General features: G+C 45.5%; 1 protein-coding gene across 1 annotated transcript in view; it reads right to left on the reverse strand.

Moving 5' to 3' along the window:
- The window catches only part of zfhx3b (zinc finger homeobox 3b), a 129,247-nt gene that overhangs the window by 13,555 nt on the left and 90,863 nt on the right, over window positions 1–24,829 (reverse strand). The window contains exons 6-9 of the mRNA XM_086174731.1: window positions 14,340–14,447; window positions 6,041–6,177; window positions 5,408–5,608; window positions 106–229 (exon numbers count right to left, since the gene is read on the reverse strand). Coding sequence (XP_086030857.1) covers window positions 106–229; window positions 5,408–5,608; window positions 6,041–6,177; window positions 14,340–14,447 — 570 coding nt within the window. The remainder of the gene's footprint in view (window positions 1–105; window positions 230–5,407; window positions 5,609–6,040; window positions 6,178–14,339; window positions 14,448–24,829) is intronic.

A 24,829-nucleotide genomic window follows, 5' to 3' on the forward strand; every position in this document is an offset into this window, starting at 1 on the left:
TTCACACATTTTTCTACTCAACATTTTGAGTGGATAATTCTTATACTTTTTGTTTTCAGAACTGGAAAAGTTTTCCAAGATTCACCACTTTGAACAGATACTGACCAGCTTGTTTCCTGATGTCCTCTGAATTAGAGTTGGCTATGGCATGAGAGGTGTTCTGGGACTCTCTGTCCGGGCCGGGGACAGGAATGAACATGCTTGCTGGCAGTACATCAGTCGCTGTTACCTGGTGAAACAAACAAACAAACACAAATTGATATATATATATCTATATATATATTTCTAATTATGATACTGGCAATCTAAAAGAATGACAACGTAAGCCCGCATTTCGATGAAAGTGCATATGTAGCCTAGCAACCACACGAGCATGCAGAGTACGCAACCCATTTCACTGCCCTGCTGCCACACCTCCCCAGTTCATCTTGTGCTTTTGGATATAACGGTTATCACAACTAAGGTTTTGAGGCAAAGGAATACCAATACTTCAAGCTTTTTGTTGTGGACACTTGTATTCAAGACTGTTTTTACTGGACGAATGGCACACTGGCTTATGAGATTAAGAAAAACAAGTTGCAAAGAGGTTATTCTAGGCGATAAGATTGGTGAAACTTTTTGTTTAAACTCACTCTGTTGTCTGTTGAAGACAACAGAACTATCTCCACATGGCCTTTTAGGAATCACTGAGTCATTCAATATCTATCCCGCTTATCCTGCATTTCGCAGATGGATAGGAGCCTATCCCAGGTATCGCGTGACCACAAATCATTCATCCTCTCATTCACACGTTATATAAACTGCCATTGACTCGCTCATACATGTCTTGGCAATACAGGGTCTCCAATGAACCTTTTGCATGTTTTTGCAAAAGAGAGGAAACAACAGAACCCGGAGGAAACCCAAGCAGACACGGGGTAAATGTGCAAACTCTTCTTGCTGTGAGGCGGAAGCGCTTGTAAGGAAAATGAATGACAACAGGTATCAAATGAACAAACAAAGCAAAAAATGGCATGAGGGGAGCCTCATCTTTCCCTCTTACAGAATTCACTTAGGATGACCTCGAAATTCAATGCTACATTATTACGTTGATTTAATCCAAAAAGCATTCAATTCAAAAGCAAAAAGCTGGATCAACATTACACCCTGGGCCGTTGAATACAAAACACCAGCATTAATTGGTGTGTTTTAAAAACAAAACTAACAAAAAAAAAAAAAAGCATTTTAAAATGTGAGAGATGATAAAAATATTTGATTAAAATAGAGGAGGGGGGGCGTTTGGGCGCTGAGCGAACGCTCACATGGGGCCTTCACATCAGCCACGGTGAGCGATACTTCATCAACACCGCTCCTCATCATCAAGTCCAAAGCCGCAGGAGGTTGGAAGAAAAGGTCCCGTCTTGTCGGCCCATCCCAATTAACATCGCGAACAGAATAATCAGTCGGTCTTTATGTCTTTCTATAACTCACATAATGCATTTACATATTGTTTCACCGCCAAGCATTGCCTGTGCCTTAATTCTAAACCCAGAAACTGAATTTGGTTGTGCTACGGGTTATTGCAAAATGCTGGTTCTTATTCACTCAATGCTATCTTTTGTTATTATATAAGGATATTTAACAATAACGATAAATTTGATTTAAGGCGCCTCACTCAACACTCAAGGACACCGTACAGACAGAAAATATAGATTTGATATAGATTTAAAAGAAACAATAATGACCTTGAAAAAGTGTTCGGGATAAATATAAGGGTAGTTACAGTATACCGAAAACCTCGTTCTACAAAATCAAATTTCAGCCTTCATCTGCATGAAAAAAACAATGTGAGCTGAGAACTCACAGTTAACGTGTGTGGTTGATTCTTCCCACTGTTACGTGACTAGTACCTCAAAAGACAAAACAAATGAATCAAAAGAAAGCAGAAATAAAAAATATAGGTCACATCAAAAAGAAAGCAGAAAAATCCCTGTATACCAGAGGATTTTTGAATTACCATAAAAAATATTCTAGTATAGGACTATTCACCGGGACTGTGAACAGTTTACTTTCTTGGGTACAAACTCCCTCTCTATCTCGTTTAAATTAGAAAGTGAATTAATACAAAGTACTTAAAAAAAAAAAATAACAAAAAAAAAAAAAAACAAAGCAAAACCCAACAATGATTTACAGTGAGCTGTCTCCGGACAAATACTTCATTAGACAATTACAGGAAAGGGCCGAGTATTTCAAGGTCGCTTTTAATTTAGTCGGCCTAATTGGCAAACATAGCTCAAAGTGGCTATCATTCAGCCGGACTGATAATTAATCAAGCGCTATAATCTTCATTACCCCTATCTTTGGCAGTCTGAAAATGAAACAACGTGAAAGGGATGGCTGGAGGATGTACGACGCCGGGGCAAACTCGTCTTTGACTGCTTTAAGCTGATACGGAATGTGTCTATTTGGAACATATAATAAATCAGCAGGGAAATTCTGAAATATAACATTACCGTGTCCCAGGCGGTTTAAAGAATTATATGAAACAGATATCATCTCATTAAGTACCTGAATCAAAGTCTGGCACAGTAAACAGCACTCATTTGAAATAGAGGGGACAGAAATACTCTACATGTTTGCCTGTGGTATGATTTTATTAGTAAGGACACAGGGAGGTTACGCCTGAATAAGGCTCTTTGGAGGGTTTTCTAAAAATAGTTTTGTTATCTAATTGTAACAACACTGCTATTGCAATTGTACCGACCACAAAGAAAAATGACCAAAACAAACACAACCTAACAGGGTTGGCTTAGTGCTGTATCTGGCTTGGGTTGAGCCAAGAACCCGGCCTTTGCGGCGGATGTTTTTGTAGTGAGCTAACTGACAGTACCCCCTTCGCCCCGTGACACCGAGATATTTTGGTGGAAGTGCTGTTTGCAGATGTCTATCAAAACACCGGACCCAAGAGAACTGGCGTAAACCAGCAGAAACCTTATATAGCTGTATCTTTGGAACAGAGAGGCCTGACCAGACGACTTATTGGGGAGGCTCGAAGCCAAACGGGCATTCCTCCGATGCAGAAACAACATCGAGCCTCGCTCCGAAAAACCACCTGGAACATTTTGCAGCGAGCCTCGGAAACATAAGCTTAAGTTAAACTAAAAGAGCTCTGAATGAACAAGTTAAAAGTTCAGTCGCAGTTTGTCACGGTCCGCTCGCAAGCTGATAACACCTAATCTAAGATCCAAAGATGTGTCGCTGTCAACGTCTTCCATGGTTTCATATTAAATCATTCTAGATTATCATATCGGTGTGGGTGCGGAGCGCGCGTGTTCTCCCAATGTCAGCGTGGGTTCCATCCTGGTTCTCCGGTTTCCTCAAACAGTCCAAAAATATTCAGTAGGTTCATTGGAGGCCCTGACTTACCCAGACTTCTAAATGAGAGTGAATGGTTATATGTCTCTATATGAATCAGGGAGTGAATGATTTATATATATGTATAAATGTGTGTGTGTGAACAGATGATATGAGCCGATCTGAATGGGACAGCAGCTTGCAAATAACCCCACATTAATCAGCAGATGCTGCTGCAGCCCTGGAAATAAATAAATACATTTAATTTGAAATATATATGTATTTCAAATCAAAATCATATATACATATATGTGTGTGTGTGTGTGTGTGCGTGTGTGTGACAAGGGGGAGGTGTAGGGAGACAATAGGTGGATGATGTCATGAGTCTGGAGAGTGGAGGTATGATTATGCAGCCAGGCGGGATATAAAAGCACCTATTTCTGAATGAATTACACTCCTTTCCTCAGACACATGTAAAGGATAAAGAAACTTTCCATTTGCATTCTATAGTTATAAATAGTGCTGTCTTTTAGGTGTGTTATTTGACTGCTGTTCTTTCTTACCGTTCTAGTGGTGGTATAGTGCAACCCCCTCCCGCCCCCCCAACCGCCGACCCTCCCCGAGAGAAGGAAATAAATATTGTCATCTGCCAAACTAATGCGCTTGCCATTTACTTTCTCGATGGGAAATGAGGATGGCTATGCGGCAGGCGGAGGAGGGCTTTGTGATGCTCGGCGAGCTATTTAACCTCGCTGGCTCGTGACTGAGGAGAAAAAAGCGAGAGTAAAACTTTATTTGCCTTCGATGAGTATTAAAGAAGAGTATGTGAACAGAAAGCAAGACTGCGATCGGTTTCGGCGTCTGAAACGACAGAAGCGTTGTTTTTTCACGCGTCTGTTCGAAAGCTGTGAATCAAATTCCCGTTGCGGTCAATGATATATATGCCGACTAAAAAACTGAATTAACAGCCACGAGCAAGATAAAAACAAAGAAAAAACAAAGCGATAGATAAAATAGGTACCTTAAAAAGTCAATCAATTTCAGCTTTTATTGCTGAAGCATTTAACAGTCAGCTATCGTTGGCTATGTTTGGCTTCATTAGTGACAATTCAGAAGAGTGAATGAAAGAGCCACAACAGGATGGAGCGGGCAAGCGTGATTGGTCAATACCAAGTGACTCATCAACTCGGACCTGCTGATTTCTCACCACGGCTCTTGGTCTGATGGTAATCTGACAGGCGGTAATGTGTTTGTGCAACACTGTTGAGCTGTGAGCTGCGCTAACGTCAAAACATAAATTCCAGCCGCTAGCATGTCGGAAAAAGAACGAGATAGTGTGGACAGATAAACAGGAAACGGGTGATAAAAGTGTTCTAGTGGTCGCATTCAAGGTTACGTGCAGGGTCTCACGTAGCTATTATGTCTGGGATCGAAGCTAAAAAGAAAACTTGAATTTTATTCATTCATTCATTCATTCATTGTCCATACAGATTATCCTGCAGGAAGGGTTACAGGGGGAAGGGATGGAGCCTATTTCAGCTGTCATAGGTGAGACAGGGGTCCACCGTGAACCAAACACCTGTCAATAACAGGACTACATATAAAGACATAAAAGCATTCACTCATTTATTTACACATCATATAGAGATATACAACTGTTCACCCTCTCATTCACACATTCTGGCAATTGAGGATCTCCAATGAACCTCCTGCATGTTTTTTTGGACTTTGGGAGGACATCGGAGGTAACCCATCCACAGAAAGGGCCATGGTTAGCGGACCATGTTGGACAATGAAAATAGACAATAGCTTTTCTTTAATTCTTTTAAGGGTGGTTTAATAAGTTGTTGTGCCTGTGCTATGCAATGAAATCAGCCTCGAAAAGTCCCGTTGCGCCGGATTTACTGCTGCCTGCTGCTGACACTAACAATGTGTCGTTAGCATGCTAACGCAGAAAACTAATTTGACTTAATGATAGTCAGCATTGCGTTACCTTGGTGGCTTAATGGAGATACAGAAATATTCTGCATGAGGAATACCCCCTCCCAACCCAAATCAGGGTCAGCTGACTTACTGTGGCAATGAGCTTATCGACACAGTCGGGGGCCACGCTGTGCAGGTGTGTGAGATGAAACTGCAGATGGATCTTGTTGTTGAGCATGTCCTGGCACAGCGGACAGCGGAGCATGGGCTGGACAGAGTGCTGCGTCATCACGTGCATTCTGAGGCGGTTCAGGTCCGTGTTGGTGAACTTGCAGTAGGGACACTGGTACATCTGCACGAGGGGGGGAGGGAGATAGATCAGGATAGGCTTTTAATAGGGTGAAATGGCTGTGAGCGAAGAGGAGCCGTGGGCACGCAGATTCCTCTGATCACAGACAGGTGCGTAATGCAGAGCACCACTAAGTCCTGCCGCCCTCTTCAAAGTATTCCCATCTGTCAAATACAGCATTGATTTTCACCATATAAAGCAAAATTAGCGGCGAGAATGCTACGGGACAGCTGAAGCGATATCGGTCGAGTTTGAAAAAGAAAAAGGCCGCGTGAAATAAACACGGGTCAGTGAGATAAGTTACGTAAATGATTAGATTTAAAGTTTGGCATGGTGTCTTTGTATTGACGCGCAGGTTTAAAGTGTGATGCCGCCTGGCGATGAAGGACGTCTCTCCCAATGATACTGTCTGGAAAAGTGCTTTGCGGGTCTCACCTGCTCGGCGGCCCTCTGCTCGGCTGTCCGCGGACGCTTTGAGGACAGCGCGCTCTCGGAGGTCTCCGACCGCGACGAGGGTCTCTTTGAAGGGATCGGAGAGTCCGCCTGGTGCCGTTCCAAGTGGACGGACGCTGCTGGACGTGCACACGCCCACGTAGACGGACACGTGCACCGACAGGGGGGGGGGACAAAGAGAGGAGAAGGCAAAGGCGGGGTGAGGACACGGCAGCGTGGAAACAGGTCAATCAATAACTCCTTCTTAAATGAGCTATAAATGCATTATAACCCAACACTAGTGTCATAATGCTGCAGGGCGGCTGTGGCTCAGCCAGTAGAGCAGTTGTTGGCGGTTTGATTCCCGGCCCCTTGGCGCACGTTTTGCCGAAAACTGAACCCAGCGTTGGTCCAGATGGCCCGGCGCCATCCATGTGTGAGTGTGTGTGGATGCTGTCGCGTGTAAAGCGCTTTAGAGGTGCAGACGAATGGTCTGCACCTCTACAAATCACAAATCACCCACCGTTTTCGGAAAAGGGGCCGCTATTCTCAAAAAAAGATTTGCATTGAATTAAAAGTATATGGACCGCAGCTGGGCTCGGCTCCCATCAGCCCTGGTTTCTGTCAAGGCGTGGACTTGAGTTTTTTCCGAAGCAGGTTGAAGCCTTTTGCAGTGTTTGAGTGTTGCTTAGAATGGTCTTTGATAGTTAAAGAAAAAAAATAGAAAAGCAAGCAGGGTGGCAGAACCTTGTTTTGAACTTCAGTCAAAAGCTTCTAGTGAGGCTACATCGACAAGGACACTTGACGACAGGCTTTCCTTTTAATTTGACATGTTCAAGGCATTGCCAATAAAATGCCATTGAGGCCTCAAAGTGTTTTGTTGGTCCAAATTATATGTCTCCATGTCGTTCAATGCGGCGACAATATAAAAAAAAAAAAAAACTTCATGTCCAATTTATTTCCACCTTCACGGCGTAACGTCGAACACAGGGGCGCTCCGGCAAACTGCAATAAAACCTCCTCTACTTCACAATGAGAGAGAGAACAGAAGTGAAACGGATAGGAATCCAACCCGATCGCTAAGCTGCGCTCGCGGAGAAGCCAAATCCTAACGGAGCCGGTGCCGGGGAGTCGGAGTAACACGCCGCTTTGTCACCTGTGAGGAGAATCACTGTGAAACTTAAAGGGGGGAATCTTGCTTTACACCCTAACAAGCCCATAAAGAGTTAAATTTGGCCTGATTTGTACAGTCCCGGAAGGGAAAATTGAGAACAGGGGGCATCGGAGGGGGGTTGACAGGGGGTGTGTGTGTGTGTGTGGGTGCGGGGGGTCGGTCAGATTTAGCGGCGCTGACCACGCTCCCACTCCAGACATTAAAATGTCAGCTCCAATCAGGACGAGGTCAGTTGAGCTGATTACCCAGTGGGGACCCCGGCTTTTGGTCAGACCAACCTGCTCGATCTCCCAGAGACACGGGGATCAGTCAGGGAGGCCCCGTTAGGGTCCAGTCACAGTCAATCCTATTAAACACATCCACCAATAAACAAAGGGAATGTTAAACAAAAGGAGCCTCCCATTCCTGACATTAACCTCTCAGTCATGGCACTGTCCTCGCCAATTCCGCCTCCTCCTCGACCCAGCTCCGGGCCACTTCCCTCGGAGTAACCCCCGCCCCCCCAAGCCCCCCTCAACCCTCAACCCGAGGAAAACAAAAGGCTGGAGACACATACGGATTTCAACAATATGCCGGATTTGATATTTTGATTCTATCCCTGAAAAAAAGCGTCCGCGTTATTCACTTCGGTGTTTCGAATAATATGGGATCAATACTTCTTTTATTCAAATACTGCTTTAAGGAGGCCGAGTGTGTACTGTACGCTCGGGGGTGAGGAGAGGGACGGAACGAGGACCGGGCAGACTCTCTCAGATGCAGTCGCTCTCGTCATGGCAAGCTAGGATTCCAGTAATCTAATCAATCCAAAAGAATCCCTTAAGAATCCAAGAAGAGTCCGTCCCCACCGCCGGGCCCAACGATCAAAAAACAACCGAAACACTCCAGATGGAGGCGGGTCGCTCAGCCTGGCCGGGCACGTGTGGGACACGTCTGCGGCCGTCAGAAGCGATTGTCGCAATGCTTGGGTCCAAGTTGGGATAACATCACGCCTCGGTGCAGTGTAACAGTAGTGACGCCATCATCGAAAACACGACACATCGGCATCCTTCTTGATATTTGCTTTTTAATCACATTTCACAGCCACGCCGTTATAAATTCAAGATTCGGCCGGATCATTCGTGACCCCCTTTCCGAGTCTCTGTCGGCCCGACCCCATCTGCCTCGCCTTTGGACGCGGAGACCCTATTCACACCGAGCCCATTCTGCCCGACGCAGAGTGGCCTTTTGTTTGAAAGCACAAAAGGCAGAGCAGGAGAGGAGCAAAAAAAAAAAAAAAAAAAAAAAAAACTTAGAGTCAATTAGGTGATTATTAATTCATGCCCCTTTTCCGTAAACCAGAGGCTTTTGTGCCCGTCGAGTCCCGTAAGTGAACTGGACTTCGGCACCTTGTCTCACCTCTCGTGACTGAGCTGTACGTATTATTCAGGCAGCGCTGAGCAAATGAAATGGCACGGGACGGCGCTGGTCGCCCGACGACCGGATCTTCCTAGGCGGTCACGGCTGCCATTAATCTGCTGTGTCCTTGGGAGAATGAATCCATATTCTAAAGAAGCTAACAGCTAACTCCTCGCATCTATACGAGGAAGCGTGTGATGGAAAAATAAGACTGCGGGTTTTTTTCAGGAGGGGATTCCCCTTCTGACCGGCTGAGTGACAAGGGGTCCCCATCATCTCCGCTGTCTCTGACCCCTCATTACCACCGTTCCAGTAGCTTCAGGTGTTCACGAAGAAAAGTAACCCTATGATCCGACACCTCTACGCCGGCGCCGCCATGTTCCGCCACGTTGACGTGCAAAATTACCTCATGGATCCCAAGCTTTCTGAAAAAAAATACCCTCCCCTTCGACACCTCGCTTATTGCAGTTTTTGCCTCCACTCCCGTAGTGATACACAGTTTCATTTTAATATTTTAATGTGATGCCACAATACGCCTTTTAATGTTTTTTTTTTTTTTTTTTTTTACAGTCTTGTTTGTCACCAGCCAGGGACAATAAAGGGGATTGTATTCTATGATAATTAAAAAAAAAAAAATCTAATTTAAAAGGGTGAAATAGTAATGAGAGCCTGGCGGTTGCTCGGATGCACGGTTGCGGGAAAGACAATACTAAGGTAATGAAATTAGCAGGAGATATTAATTAGCAAAATGAACTGACACGGCATTCACCTCTACAGGACACTCGGAGACAAAGCGGCGGCGCTTGGCCGACAGGCGGCCCGTGGTGAAACTCATAAACACAGAGCTTTCAAAGAATTGGCTCACAAACAAGGACAATTTATGGCCTATTATCCTCAAAGGCAAAAGGAGTTATAATTTGAGGGATGACAAGCACTCAATGGATGTGATATGAATATGTAAACATTTTGTTTTTGTGCCACTCGGCAACCTTATTTAACAATAACTAATCGCCGCCGCGATGCATGCCTCTTAGTGTAAACTCACAATGTGAGCTTGTAATTAACCATAACTATGCGGTTCCGAATTCCCAAAAATATTTTCGCTTTAACATTGAGACAAATCAGTCGCATTACTCTTTTCTTTTTTTTTTTTTTTTTTTTTAATGAGCATCCTCTTAAAGAGGAGCAGCAGTGGACACGGTGCAGAAATGAAATGAGCTCAGGCTGCAGTTCCAGCCTTCTGCATCTAGGAGGTGCTAATTGTCGTTTTGTCACACTGTCACACAATGCACCCACAGAGTGCATGCAGGATTTAACCTCTGCAGACATATCACACCTGGATACGAGAGGAACAGGTGTGACTCCGTCCCGACACACACACACACACACACACACGTGCACACACACTCACACATTAGGTGCACTGACACGGTTAGAAAGGGCGAGTTTCAACACGTCAGTGAAAACAGTTTGTGTGCATATTTTAAGGTGCTCCATGTGAAAACCACAAAACGAGTAAAGGGCACGTAACTGCTGTGGAAAAAAAAAGAGTACCGACTGTAAAAAAAAAAAAAAAAATCTGTTTAAGATTCATGCGGTCTCTGCCTGTGTGATGATAATTTAAAACCGCTGCCACAGAGCAGCAGAATATGCAACAATGTCAAAAAAAGCATTTATATATTTGCAATGCTAATGCTAATTTGATACCCTCACATCAGATGCAAGCGTCGCTCCTAAAAGAAAAAAAAAATCACGTTATCGGTGTTATATATTTTCGTGCTCTCAGAAATGTCGAAGGGCTGAGAAATAATTCTCCTCCCTTGCCTCAGCTACCGTAAATTGAATGTAAGGGACGGAGTATGAAAAGAATTATTTATTAAGCTCAATTTCTGAAGACTTCCAACCCCCTAGCCCCAGAGTATTTTCTCTCCTCTTTTTTCCTCCCCGCTCTCTACATGCACCGGGCTTCCACCTTGCAGCACAGCCTACCCCCATACATTTATGTCAAATATGCCAGGCGACACAATGTCCAAGTCTCGAGGTGCTCGAACAGCTCCCCTCATCATCTCGGCTTCCCCTCGCCTTCCCGTCTCCCCCTTCGCTCGCTATTCTCCCGCCTGTCTTTTGTGTCGCATCCCTATACATCCAGGTGCTGCATAAATACACCATCTGCTTTAATGAAGGTAAGGATCCAGTTCCGTCTCAACCCCCGCGCCGTCTCGAGCAGGTGGAACAGGTCTGAGGAGAGACATATACCGACCGCACGGGTATACATATTTTATATCTGGCATTAAAGAATGACCCTTTGAATTACTAATCAGGCGGGATGATTAAACTGCAAGACCCGCCGACACAGCTTTACGTCCGCGTTCCATTTCTTCCTTTTAGCTCTGACTGCGTATGAAAATACACACGGTGGCGTGACGTGTTGGGAGCTTGTGACATTTACATATGTCTGAATGGCTGCATTTATATGTGTTACCTTTGAAATAATCATAAGAAAAAAAAAAAAAATCAACATGATAATGAAGACGTCTTTCAAAAAAAAATGACACGCGGAGAACATATGCATTTTCCAGAGGCTTCTGATGTACTTTTAAATTATTTTAATGAATACCGAGGAGCCGCGGAACAAGAAAGAGCAAATCAGATTGACAGTGGCTTAAAAAAGGAAGGAGCCTTTTCTTCTGCGTGCACTAATGCCGTCTGTCTGACAGTGACTGTCATTTGTAAGAGAACGACGGCGCCCTGTTCGGAAAAGCTTCACGACGACGACGAGAAGAAATACCTCAGTAGTTCTAATGATGGACATAAGAAAACAGCTCAGCCTCAGACGACGGGAGACCGAGCACCTTTTTCGGGTAAATAACAGGTTGGCCGAGACGTTAATAAACCCTCGGAACGCACGTACCATCTGCGCGCCGACTGTGCAAACATCGGCCCCAAACAAGTGCTCCTCTGTTTACCAAATGCATTGTGCGGTCTGACTTGCGTTTCTCCTACAATGCAGGTTTTCAGCACTTGCTTTGAATGGGTATCATATTCATCAATCACGGAAAAGAAAAAAAAAAAGTTTGAAGTACAAACAGGGACCCTTCCATTAAACTACAGCTGTCTGCCTTTCGCTGACAACACAGCCTTGAACCCACCATCCCAACGCACCCACCCACCCTTTTCACTGACATCAAACAGAACCTCAGACCTGGTTCCCTAATGCACATGCTATTTTTAACTAAGCGTTTCTAATAAGCTGCTGGGAAGCTGTAAATTTTTCATATGCAAGCACATATTTCCTTTGTGAAAACACAGAAACACACTTATTTGGTGATTAGCGACTGACAGAGGGGAGGAAACGAAGCGAGTATGCTTGTATCAAATTGCATGGCTTTTCAAAAAGGAGGAATCCTAATGCGAGGAGTCATCTTCCTGTGCACCACAGGTATGAGTGAATTATTAATCGGCCAGCTCATTTTAATGCTTTTTAAAGTGCTTTATTTTGATGTGCTAAAACATACTTTTAGCCATATTCAGTCAGGCATGCATATCATTATTTCTCCCATCAAAGAAGAGTGTCGCCCTTTCAAAGAGCACAAACAACTCAGCCTCATTTAAAATAGAAGTTCGAATATCAAAGACATTTTACAAAGGCTGGGCTTCAAACACTATGATGAAGTTTTTTTTTTCCTTTTTTTGTTGCACTTTATAAAAAAAAAAGGAAGAAAAACCTAGGTATGCAAAAGGTCTGAATTGTTTTTCAGCTTTTAACCTGACTAGTGTAAATCAAAACATCCCGCAGTAACGCAAGAAGTTAGACAAGCGAGAACTATCTATCCAGGCCTCCGCCGGCTCGGTGTCACCGTTATTAGAAATCCCTGGTGTTGAATGAGAGAGGTCCTCACTGCCATCAGCGATCCAGCTCACGAAGAAAGAAAAAGAAGAAATTAAACTATATTATGTTTGTTCCGAAACCCAATGCGGGTAAAAGTCTAAAGACGTAGCTCCGGTCGCTCCTGAGGACCGAATATGACACATGTGGACAAATTCCAGGAAGGGTTGGGCTGCGACTACAGAGTGACAGGGGGGTGATGACGCCATCACCACCAATAAAAAAAACACTTTTTCACTGATCAGGTATAAAAGCGTTAGCATATAGAAATATCTACGGAAGCCATCAGTTGCCTCAGTACTAATAATGACAGGTAGCTTTACGGGCCCCTGGACGACAGCTGGGTGGTTGGAAACGCTCTGTGCTCGACTAGAGAGCTCACCTGTAATTTTTTTCTGATGAAAGCATGAAAACCAACGAGAGATCTGAGATCTTCTCTTTTTTAAAACTTGACGCTTCAAACCTCTTAAACCTTGATCGGCGCTCGCAAGCTGACGCCGCGCAGGAAGCTTTGTCAGCTGACGTGCAAAGTCATGACTGACTGAGAACATCAGCAGCTCGGCTATAAACAGTGTCACATTATTATTATTATTATTATTATTATTATTATTATTATTATTATTATATACTATTATTATTATTATTGTTATCATTATTATAATAATAATTATTATTGTGATTATTATTATTACTTAATATAGGGGAAAGGTATGGAAGACAAGGAAAGTTTCTCATTTTAACATCTATTTTCATTAATTTTCATTTATTATTGTTGAATATAGCATTCCAAGATAACCTATTTAATTGGCTATTGCTTTTGAGTACTTTTTTAATGTGTTAAAGAAAAGTCTTCTTTTTGATGCAATTTTTTTATCCTCAATTCTCCACCGCTGAAGCTGCCATCAGTCTGTTGTGTCCTCCGTCCCCGCCAAAGTGCTAGTTAACACCGGGACGAACCATTTCGACGGGGGAACCCGAAACGATGACCGATCGGACATGGATCACTTTAACGTCCAATAACAAGTCCATCAACTGGGTTGAAAATGTTCTTTTCTATGAGGGCATTATAAAAACTATGAGCCGAAAATCTCGCACCTGACACACACAGTCCAGTGACGAACGTCAACGTCCTCACACTTTTCGCCCTTTCACTAAAGTAATGGATGAATCCCTCCGCACGTATCAAAACAGGTTTCGAGATGCGGTTCGAGAGGCAGTTCGAGATTTTAGAGTCACGGCCTCACTCAAGGAGGAACTCTGCAGACTGAGAGCTTCACCCTTCACTCCAGACTCCACCCCCCTCAGCGGTGGAGCCCACCTCACCTGTCGATGGAGACTAACACAGATTTGCGAACACTTAACACAGACAAACACTGCCTGAATGTATCTGATTATGTGCGTGTGGAGGAGTGTATCCACGTGCGTGTGTGTGTGTGTGTGCATGTGCGTCAGAATTGGGGGCAGAGCTATTACGTGTGTGACACACAGAGCTCGGCTGGAGTTACACATGCAGGCCCTCGCTCTCCTCATTGCCTGGTGAGTGCACGTCACTCAAACATATGAAAGTGACAGTTAACCTGACTGATTCCGCTGGGATTCTGAAACATGCAGCCAAGAGAAAGCAAGCACTGGAGAAAAAAAAAAGGAAAAACTGGAACAGGAGTGATGGGGGTGATGGAGTTCTGAGAGAGTGCTTGGTTTCCTTAGAAGGCTGGTAATATTTTGTTAAAGTATGTTTTCATTAAGAGGACGGCAGGCCTCATACGCCGGGGCCGCTCAGGTGCAAGGCCGTGTCTTTCCTGTCAGCAGCGCTCTCTAAAAATGTGCGGTGTGAATATCGGCCTTACCTGTCCCTTTGGTGAGCTCCTTCTCCCCCCCACTTTCTCTGTCTTTGGTTTGATCCTCCTGGTCTGTGGTGGTCTCACTGGCAGCCTCCACATCCTCGCTCAGCTCTCCTGAAGGGGGAGGGAGAATGGGAAATGTAAATCACCACGCCATCAGAATTGGTGGAAGCACTTAAAGGGACAGCAGCATTTTTTTTTTTTCTATAGGAGCTCGCAACAATTGCATTTGCTGACACACAGTTCCAAGGCTCGCAAACAAAGAGGGCAGAATCTGTTCTCTGTCTGATCATAAACTGGAAATGTATTTTGACAGGGATGATAACATTATGTAGGAGTGGGGGACATTAGTTATTTCAATGCGTTATTGTTCTTGTTATTTTATTATTTTACATTTGCGTCTGAACGGCAGATGAAGTTATTTATATTTCGCGACGACAAAAAAAAAAAAAAAAGGCACGTGTTGTCTGCAGTGGATAGACGGGGGGATGCGTGGGGAGAAAATGTTTTAGCGGCGTTATTCAAGAGAGCTATCTTTTGCTCGGAAAGCTTCCGCTCTTCCTCTCAAACACGGCGTTACCGTCCCCTGCCGCAATCTGTCAGGATATCCTACCGACCCAGGCAACATGTCCTCTGTTCCCAATAATCAAATAAATAAATCATTAATATTAAAAAACTGCCAGAGCCACAATTCATTGTATTTTCTTATCCCGAGCCGAAGGCAGAAATCCCCTGTAACCACCTTAAAAGCCTCGGCTCAATATATCAGGCCATTTAGGCGCATCGAAGTTCAAACAATGGATATCCGATAACGCAATTTGTAAGTAACACACCGAGGAAAAGATAGCAAAAACAGATAATAAAAAGGGCATCAATCTTGTTTATTTCCCTCCAGTGCCCCCTGAACACCCCCTTTGCCTGTTAAGTGTGTTTAAAAGTAGTGGGACTTGCATGCAACAGCATTGATTTGACAACAGTAAACTAGGCCACAGTCAATAGGCCCTATCAGTTATTACACAAGTCAGCTAATTCTCAGCAAATGTACTTAAATGCTCTTTTGAAAATGCTTCCATGCCCGGGTCTCTACACTATGAGCTATTGATGTATTGACAATGTTACAACAGCTACTGAAATATCCTGTTCAAGTATTCAGCCCCGCAGTCATCACACATCCAATCTAAACTGGCACCGGCGGTCAAAACCACTTTTATGATGTTGCATTATCCCCGCCTCCCGCGGCCCGGGAGTCGCGTCGACATCACGCTCGAGAGGCGCAGCGCGTTTCGAACACACGCTGACTCTCGAAGATACTCTGACGCGAGAAGACTCGCGTTTGTGGACGAAAAATAAGAAAGCTCGAGAACCACCCGTGCTTTCATACGCCGAGTTACTCGAGAGATCACCTGAAAGGCTAAAACTACAGCTTCCGTTTCCTGCTCGCTTTAGGACTCCGAAGGTCCCGGTTGAGCGGTTTCGCAGCGGCCCGTGCAGTCAGAGGCGGCTCTTAAAAAGCTGCCGAACTTGCGAATCTGCAGGACGTCTGCACAGGCTCTCGCATGACAAAATAATCCTTATTATTGTTTGTTTTTTTTACCTTTAAAAAAAGGGCAAGGTGTCGTTCCTTTGCAATTAGACTCCTGTCGTTGGATTAATTCCACACCCACACGGTTTGTACGCACCGCGCTAAAGCACTTTCTTATGCCACTCAGCTTTTCTGTGCACCCCAAAACCCAACTTCCAACCGTACAAGCCCGGGCCGGGTATTTTTTTCCCTTCCTGGTGTTTTTTAAATACTTCTTTATTTAGTTGTTTAATCAACGCAAATGACACATTCGGCGGACGCCGCCTGGAGCGCCATCCATAATTTATGCAGAAATGCAGACGTTCAATTCCAGGAGCGGTATTACATCTTTAAGAGGCAAATGGCTTCGGCTGCTCCTCATCTCATCTCCAGCGGTATTACGGGATGATTAAAGCGAGCCTGACCATAATTAATGAAAGGTCACGAGTGGCCTAAGAGTAGGATGCGAAAAAGGAAAAGACAGTGAAAACGTGGCCGTAGATTAACCGAAAATAGATGAGGAGAAACACTCAAAGCTATAGCGGCAGGCCATTTGTAACCCAAATCTCGATATGTAAAGGACAATCGCCTGAAGGTTGTCTTCTAATTAATTGTCTTCATTAACCGTCCTAATACAATGATATGAAACAGTTCCATTAATCTAATCATGCAGGCTGAATAACCCTGTAGCCGACACAGAGATTACACTCGTCTGTTCAGAGCATATAAATATCAGCTTTGCTCTGCCAGTCACTCAGTGGGGACAGTCCATGGGCTCTCTGTTCAAGTATCTCTCAGACACAGACACACACACAAACACACCCAGACACACACACACACACACACACACACACACACACACACATCTATGCATTCGGCGGTCCCCCTCGCTTATGTGCAGGGGCTCCATCAGACCCATAGGTGTCACTCTATACAAGCAGGGAGAGAGCAACCGGCTCACACACACACACACACACACACACACACACACACACACACACACACACACACACACATACACACATGAAGGAGGTGCAGAGGGGTGGGGGTTGGGGGGGGGCAGTGCAGAAACACACTGGGTAGGAGGGAGGAGAAGAAGAAAAAAAAAAAGAAAGAAAGAAATATGTGGAGATGACAAAAGCAGATGCTATGCGATAGCCGTCCGGTGAAGATGAGACGCTAAAAAACGGCAATATTACCTTGAGATGAGAGAGAGCGGCCATCTTTTCCCCTGAAGAGCGGTGATTACACAAATGCTAATCAGACTGACAAGCACAAACGGCCTGATAAATAATTGATGGAAACCACTGCACTTTCCAGTATTCCTTCCCAGACTGTAGAGAAGAGCAGCAGCAAGTAATAATAATCACTGTAGATATCTTTCACTAGGGTCAGGCTCCTCCTCCATCCCGGGCCTGAGCGGAATACACCGCCGCGGCGAAGACGGACTTTCTGACCGAGCGCCGTTCTGGTCCTATCTGAGAAAGGCTCCCGTCTTCCTGAAACACCGTCGACGGCGCTGTCCCGTACCGGCTATCATTACGCTAATTACGATTCTCAGAGGCTGTTTTTAATTTTTTTTTTTCCTTTAACCAGGTGTCACGCCGCCGCCGCACTGTAAATCCAAGGTGTGCTTCCCCTGCTTTATCCGGGGCCAGACAGCTTCCTTTTCTTTAGCGCCGCACTGTCGGATAAAAAGCTATCTTATTTCACACTTCACAGATTCTCTCTTTCTCCCTTACTTCATCTTTTAACACCACCACCCCCACGCACCCCCGCCACCATCATCCTTTGCACCCCTTCCTTATATCAAAGTTGGCCTGACTCCGGACTAGAGGGTGCAAAATGGAAGTGACAGGAGGGTACCATGGGACAATGAGACACAGGACCCATGCTGAGGTCTTTCATGCATTGTCCGCTCCTCATATCAGCACCTCTGCGCCCCCATACACAAGACACCCCCCCCACACACACACACACAGACCCGTTAATGCACAGCACACAGGAAAACACTCCCACCCTCCGCACCCAACTCACACACTCAAGTGCCCTCCTTATGTCCTCACAAGCTGCCTCTCATAAAACCGCAACAGAGCCAAACATGCCCGCCACCTAGTCAGAGGAGGGAGGTGCTTTTTTTTTTTTTTCCCTTCCTCGCTCGTGAACAAACAATAAACCGCGGAACGGCGTGATCAGCAGGCGACCATACGCGCTGACCGGGGAGAAATGTGCAGCGGAAACGTGGGAAAAAGTGTTGAATTTTGCATTTTGAGCGACTTCATAAACTTTTTATGGACACGTTTATGCCAGCTTGCCGCGTGTAATTAATCCAGATTCAATCACTTTGGCGTTGAATTGGAAATATGTTTCAAATCTTTCGGTCAAAGCTTTTGACCGTCTTTAAACGAACACACACACACACTTGCCATACTCCCTCGCTCACTTTCTCCTTCACACGTTCACATTTTGAAAGGAATGAGAAGCGAGCTCCCTCGGTGGCGCTGGTCAGAGTTACATGTTAGATTCCTGACCTGTCTACGGGGGGACTTGCCGGCCTCTCCCCGCTGGCCCTGCCGTGACCTCGGGATCTAAATGTGAATGAATACTTTGTGTCTCCATGGGGCTGAGCGTGGGGGGGGGGGGGGGGGGGGTGTCAGGAGAGAGGTGGGGAAGACGAAGAAGATGAAGAGGGGGGTAAAAGGTTGGGGCGGCTAATAACTAAAAAAAACTTTAAAGGGCAAGTTAATCACAAACAGCGGCTAGAGCTCAAACTGCCTTAAAACAATATCAACCCCACCTCCTATTCTATCTGCTCATCAAGCCAGCCATTGGTCTTGAACACAATGCTTGATTTGACCCCCGTTGCATGTCAAAGTCACCGCCTTTTTTTTTTTTCTTTTTTTAAATCATCGATAAAAAAAGAAAAGAAAAAAACCCCTCAAATCTTCACTCAGCTAATTTAAGCCCTGATACTTGATAAATTAAGAATCGTTATTTAGCGCCATGCGATGTATTAAGTATTTTCCCTAAAGTGTTATCTCATGGGTGACGGCACTAATTAGTGATAGTGTGTGTGATCATTGCGTGTTTAGATACATGACAAATAGAAAGGAAAGTGAGCACTGCTCTACTTCTCCCTTCTTTGTGTTTTACTTGGGGGATAAAGGAGAGGAGGATCTGGGTTAATGTGGCTGCACAGGGAGTGAGCATTCACGGACTGCTCACTCTTCTGTCCCTGGCTGACACACAAACACACACGCACACACACACACACACACACACAATCGCAGACGCGTGCGTGCACGCCCCTCTCTGACTTCCTTGAATGTCCAGGATGATGGCCGCTCGCTAACACATATTATGTCCACAATGGAAGATGCAGGCTGCACTTTTCCCTGCTAGGATGTTCAGCTAAAAGCCTGGATGGGGGGCAAAACCATCACTGGGCAGTACTCTCCCGTCTACTCCGCCTGAGGGACATTGTCCCGCACAAAGAGTCACTCTGCCTCTCTGTAACCCCCCGCCATGCATTTATGCTTATCGCCGTCCACTGCTGCCTCCTCTTAAATCAACCCTCTTTTTTTTTTTTTTTTTTATTAATGCATCCTTTTCTTTTTCTTATGCTTCCGCACAATGCCTCCGCCTATTTGCGGCTATTCAAAAGGGGGCCAACAGATTTGGGGGGGTCGCGGGGTGGGCCGAGCGAGCGAGCGAGAGAGCGCGGCTGAAGGGGGTGTCTAGGAAAAAAAAAAAAAAAAAAAAAAAAAGCATCGCCACTGTCATGGAGGGCAATCACATCAACTCTGAAATATTCACCAGTGGGTCGGAAAATGCGATGGTACAGTTATGACAGGCGAACAGGCAACTCTCCCCACTCTAACCCCCAACCCTCCCCCACTCCACCCCTCTCTGTGTCAGGGCGGAAGCACAGTGGACACTCTGAATATGTATAACCCGGAAAATGTATTGATTTTTCATTTGATGAAAAAAAGGCCCACAAAAATCACGTAACCTGAAACTGTCACAGCTCTTTTGTTCGGAGCTCATCTCTCCTGATGTTTGGCTTTTGCCAGAAACTCTCTTTAATTACCAGGTACAGTGGAGCTTCAGAGCCCTTCTCCACTGAGACGCAGCCACATACAGCCTGCTGGGCCTAACAAGACAGCCCACATCTATTATATATGACATACACCAAGCAGCTTTTGTTTCATATCTAACTAATAAGCGAAGAGAATATGACTATACCTACAGTTTGTTTTGTTATTACACACACGATACACAGCAAAAAGCTTTCTTGAAGAAACTGTTGGAAATTTTTTTAGAAATAAATAAAATAAAACATACGCAGCGTTGAAAATAACTGCTTTATATTAAAAAGCTAATGCCTGGCGCCAAAGGAGTTCCGCACGAACATGAAATTGCATTATTGATCTGACTTCTCCAGGTAACTGGCAGGTGCATGTATGTTTGTGCTAGCACGCATGTGTGTGTGTCCGTTAACAGCTACTTATCGGTTAATCTCTCTTTTTTTTTAAGGTACAGCTGGACTGTCTGAAAAAGATCTCTGCCTGTCGATTTATCAAAGGCGCCATTTGCATATCTTTGTAGAGCATCCATCTGCTGGCGGACGGTGGTGTCGGGGCATTAGCGCTAAAAATCAATCCGGCCGTGGCGGGATGTACGTAGCGCTCATCGCCGCACGTGCGAGGAGTCCGTCTAAAACCTTGCGGCGGGGTCGTATTTGCGCGACTCCCGCCGGGGCCCGGGTCCAGGCCCGCCCTTCCCTCCTGCGAACTTTCACTTCGTTTCTCGGTGCGTCCTTCGAGTGACCCGGTTTTCCCCAGGCCCGCGCAGGCCGCCCGTACGGGCTGGCTATTTGTTTACGAAAGCCTACGCCAAGATAAAACGGAATCGAACAACCTCATGAATACGGAATTTGAAGATCAATTTTTTTTTTTTAGATATAAAATGCGGGGTGCTGCCGTGTTGTGTTTACGCCCCAAAAATCTTTTTTTTTTTTTTTTTTTTCTTTTAACGTTTAGATAATTTGGAATACTTGAGCGGAGAGGTGATGGGCTTTGGGTTTTGATTTCATCTTTTTTTTATGACATCAGCATCGCGTCGGGGGAGGGGGGGGGATGAATTGGATGGGTCGAGCTTCCTTCTAGCAGCCAATCCGGGCAGGTTGCTCGTAGCTGATCGCGGCAGGAATCCAATCATTACGGAGCACAAGCACTTTAAAACATCTATGAGTGCTACCACTTATAGAAAAAAAAGCTCTCCCTACCTCTATCAATTTCTAATACAATTCAAACACGGGGAGCTTTCTTTCACCATTTGTCTTTTCTTTCTGTCCCTCTTTGCATAGCCCATCCATTACTTTCACATGAAATATGAAAAGGCAATATCCTCTCCGTGTTTGTACTGAAGCGTAATGCGATTGTGTTGTCATTTATAGGAAATAATCGCAAACCTCTCTTTCATTTTCCAGTTCAAATAACCATGAAAAATTAGCCTTCAATGTCAGCGGGGACAACAAAGGGATGCACGGAAACCGCCGCTCCGCCACCGCGCTTGACATTTCTCCTTAATAGGAAAACGGACGGTTGTTTCTATCTCTCGTTTCCGATCTTTTTCATTTCCGAACTTCTTATTTTCACTCCAATTAAAAAAAAAAAAAAAAAAAAAAAAAAAGCGAAAAAAAAAAAGGTTTATAGTCGGATCTGGATAAATTTTACCCTCACCGCCTCTCAGAGGGGTCGGGAGGGGAAAGCGCTCCGGTCCCATCCAGGCTGCATCCTGCTCATTAGCACCCCTGCCAGCGTCCGCTAATGGCTACTGCTGGAGGGACATGTCGCCAGACGATCACTATGGGGTGTTGGTCACTGTGACTACCGTCTAACAGCCTAATAAATAAATAATTCAAGAGTTCCCAGACTCCTTAGCAGTATAAACCCCCCCCCGCCCCCCCGAAAAAAAAAGCACACACTTAAGTGCAAGGGGTACAACCACACACATAAAAACACAAAACATTAGCCGGCGCCTGAGCCGAGGGTCATTTTCATTTATATAAACTTTTTTTTTTTTAATGCGAGCAGCAAGGTAGTACTAATTGCTTTGTGTATTACTGCCATTCAAGGTTTAATAGGCGGGTTTTCTTCCAGTGTAATTTGGCAGAAAATGATAAACTTGGTGTGTGACACATTCATTCATTCATTCATTCATTCGTTACCAATACAGCTGATCCTGCACTCAGGCTCTGCAGCGCTAGAGCCTATCCTGGTTGTCATTGAACGAGAGGCCACATATAGAGATATAAAACTATTCACCCGCTCATTCACGACCTGGAAATTTCGTCTGTCCGATAATATCCGCATGTTTTTGCACCCGGAGGAAACTGGACAAACCGAAGGAAACCCGCACAGACACAGGGAGAACGTTGACAACCTGTCTGAATTGAACCTTCCTCCTTCGAGGCGGAAGAGCTAACATGTTGGAAAGTCTTCAAATAAATACATATATGGGACAAGCAAATATTTAAGTGAGCTCTTTTCCTTTCTCAATCCAACAGATGCATTTAGACGGGCCGCAGGCGCGGCACCACCGCTCATCCAACCCATCAATCTTCAACACGACTGCGTCGTAAACAGGGAGAGAGCCCCAAACAAAATCAAACCTATTGAAAATCCCGCTCTCCTGACATAATACTTTGTTCGCATTTGCATATTTCTGAAGCCAGATTTCATCTGGTATTATGGGCTGTGATGCATATAATAATATTTCCTCTCAAAAGGCTAATGAAAAAAAATACTCATCTCACGCAATTAGCTGCTCCTTTATTCACTCCTTGTAATGTTCATTATCAAATAATTCTGGCGGCGTTATTTATTTATTTCGTCACGCCGCACACCTTACAGCCTTAATTACAAAATAGACTCGGAGCCAAATGATGGGATGCGATGTAGCAACTCAACCATCATAAACTAGTTATCCCTCTACTCTCGGTGGCATACCGGGCCTAATCAGTATGCCGGGTTTTTTTTTTTTTCACCTTGGTTTCAAAAATGCCTCGGAATGGCACTTGACAGAGCGTGCCTACACAGTTCACCCCGCGCCGGGGCCCTTTTTCTTTTTCAGTTTTATTAAACGCCCGGTTTGACCACTTCAGCGGCGCGCACCCTCTCCAAACAGGGTCTCACTTTTCCTTCTTCATAAGCGCGCTTTGATTGCCGCCATTTCTAAAAATACTGATAGATCTCTTACACAATTACAGGAAGATGAACGTATACGCAGATTAACCGCCGTTACGTAAGGAAAGTTATCAGACAGATTCCTCGCGATAATGTCGTAATGGCGGAAAAGTGGGCTGAAAGCTTTCCAGATTGTTGGAAACGGCGCTGCCAGGCGAACGGCTCTCAGGAGAAAGATACTTGGAGCGATTACAGTCAAACGCGGCCGGCCTCCTCGGTTAAGGTTGGCTCGTCGGCGAGGGAGCGAGAGAGGAGACGGCGATGTGGCTTTCGCACGGCCGGCTGTTTTAACCCCGACCGAAATAACTAGTGAGTCTGCAATTGTAACGTTAATCCGATGTTAGACGCAAAAGAGAGGAGTTTTTCCGACGCCGCTGCGAACGGGACGAACTGCCGGGAAGGGAGGCATGAGACGCTCCGCTGCACTGCCAGAAACAGCCGTGGAGTTGTGGGTGGAGGGTGGGGTGGGTTGGGGGTTATTAGTCAACAGACGTTTCCTACGCCCTTGAATCCTGCGGCCAATTAAATGGCCTTGCCGCATCCATTTTGTGCCGAGTGAACAGGTATGAGCGGGGGGGGGGGGATGATTTGATGGATGCGGCGAGGAGGGCGAGGAGGAGGAGGAGGAGGAGGAGGAGGAGGAGCGGATGCTGCGACGGTGGCAGAACCTCGGTGACACCCTCGGCACTCGATACGGAGTTTTAATTTAGGCACTTTTATGGAACTCTACCTCTTTTTCATGGGATTTTTAACTTTTAAAGAAGACAGAGGATATTGAATTATTAGTGTGATGATCACATCTATGTCGTTTGTACAGTTTTGTGCTGACCTAGCATATCTAGGTCATAGCACCTGAGTACTGCAGATACCGCCAGATTGATAATAGGCGGTACTTTATACTGCACGGCTGAGGCTGTTGGTGTTGTTACTTTATCATAAATATAAAGGGGACAGTCTTGTCTCCCCTGTAGTTGACGGTTGTCCAAGGGTTAAAGAGCCACGGGATTCGAATTCATAATTAAATTCAGCGGTTTTGCTTTGATCCAAAACTTGGAAGTCCAACTCGCGAACGGCCGCCTCCGCATTGTCGTCGGCATGAGCGAGCGATACGAACGAGCGACCGCAAAGATGATCGTGGTGGTACTATTCAAACCATCCGCCGACAAAAATATGGCCGTTTGAGGAGCATCGGTTCCTCCTGACCCGGCGAATCATGCTCTCCGTCTAGATCGGGCTTCCGGATCCCGAGCGGGGCCGGGCGCGGCCCTCCCCCCGCCTCCCCTCCGTTCAGCCACGGCGTCTGTTGGCTCCAGCCAGGCCCGGTGGCCTCCTGAGAAGGCTGTGATAAGAATTCATTTCTTCCTATTATGTGCTCTTGTCCACTGCCGCAGTTCATCAGTTCAGTGCAACCAAGTCAATGAAAGGGCCTGTAATGAAGCAATCAGATGCAGCCTGGTTGTCCAGGCCCAGCACTCCATTCTCTGCTCCCAGACCCAAGAGCCCACTGCGGGCTGTTGGCCGAGGTGGCGGTGGGGGAGCAGGGGGAGGGGAAATGGACACAGACTGCACAGATGCATTAATTCAAGACCTCGCCTTTCATAGACTGGAGGATAAGCTGCTCTCACATGTGCTTCGCACCGGGTTCGCCGTCTCCCGCGGTTTCAGGGAATCATGGAGTTTTTAGG

This window comes from Fistularia commersonii, chromosome 27 (assembly GCF_037954325.1).
Source record: "Fistularia commersonii isolate RoL2024-O1a breed Wild chromosome 27, RoL_Fcom_v1.0, whole genome shotgun sequence".
Classification (NCBI taxonomy): domain Eukaryota; kingdom Metazoa; phylum Chordata; class Actinopteri; order Syngnathiformes; family Fistulariidae; genus Fistularia; species Fistularia commersonii.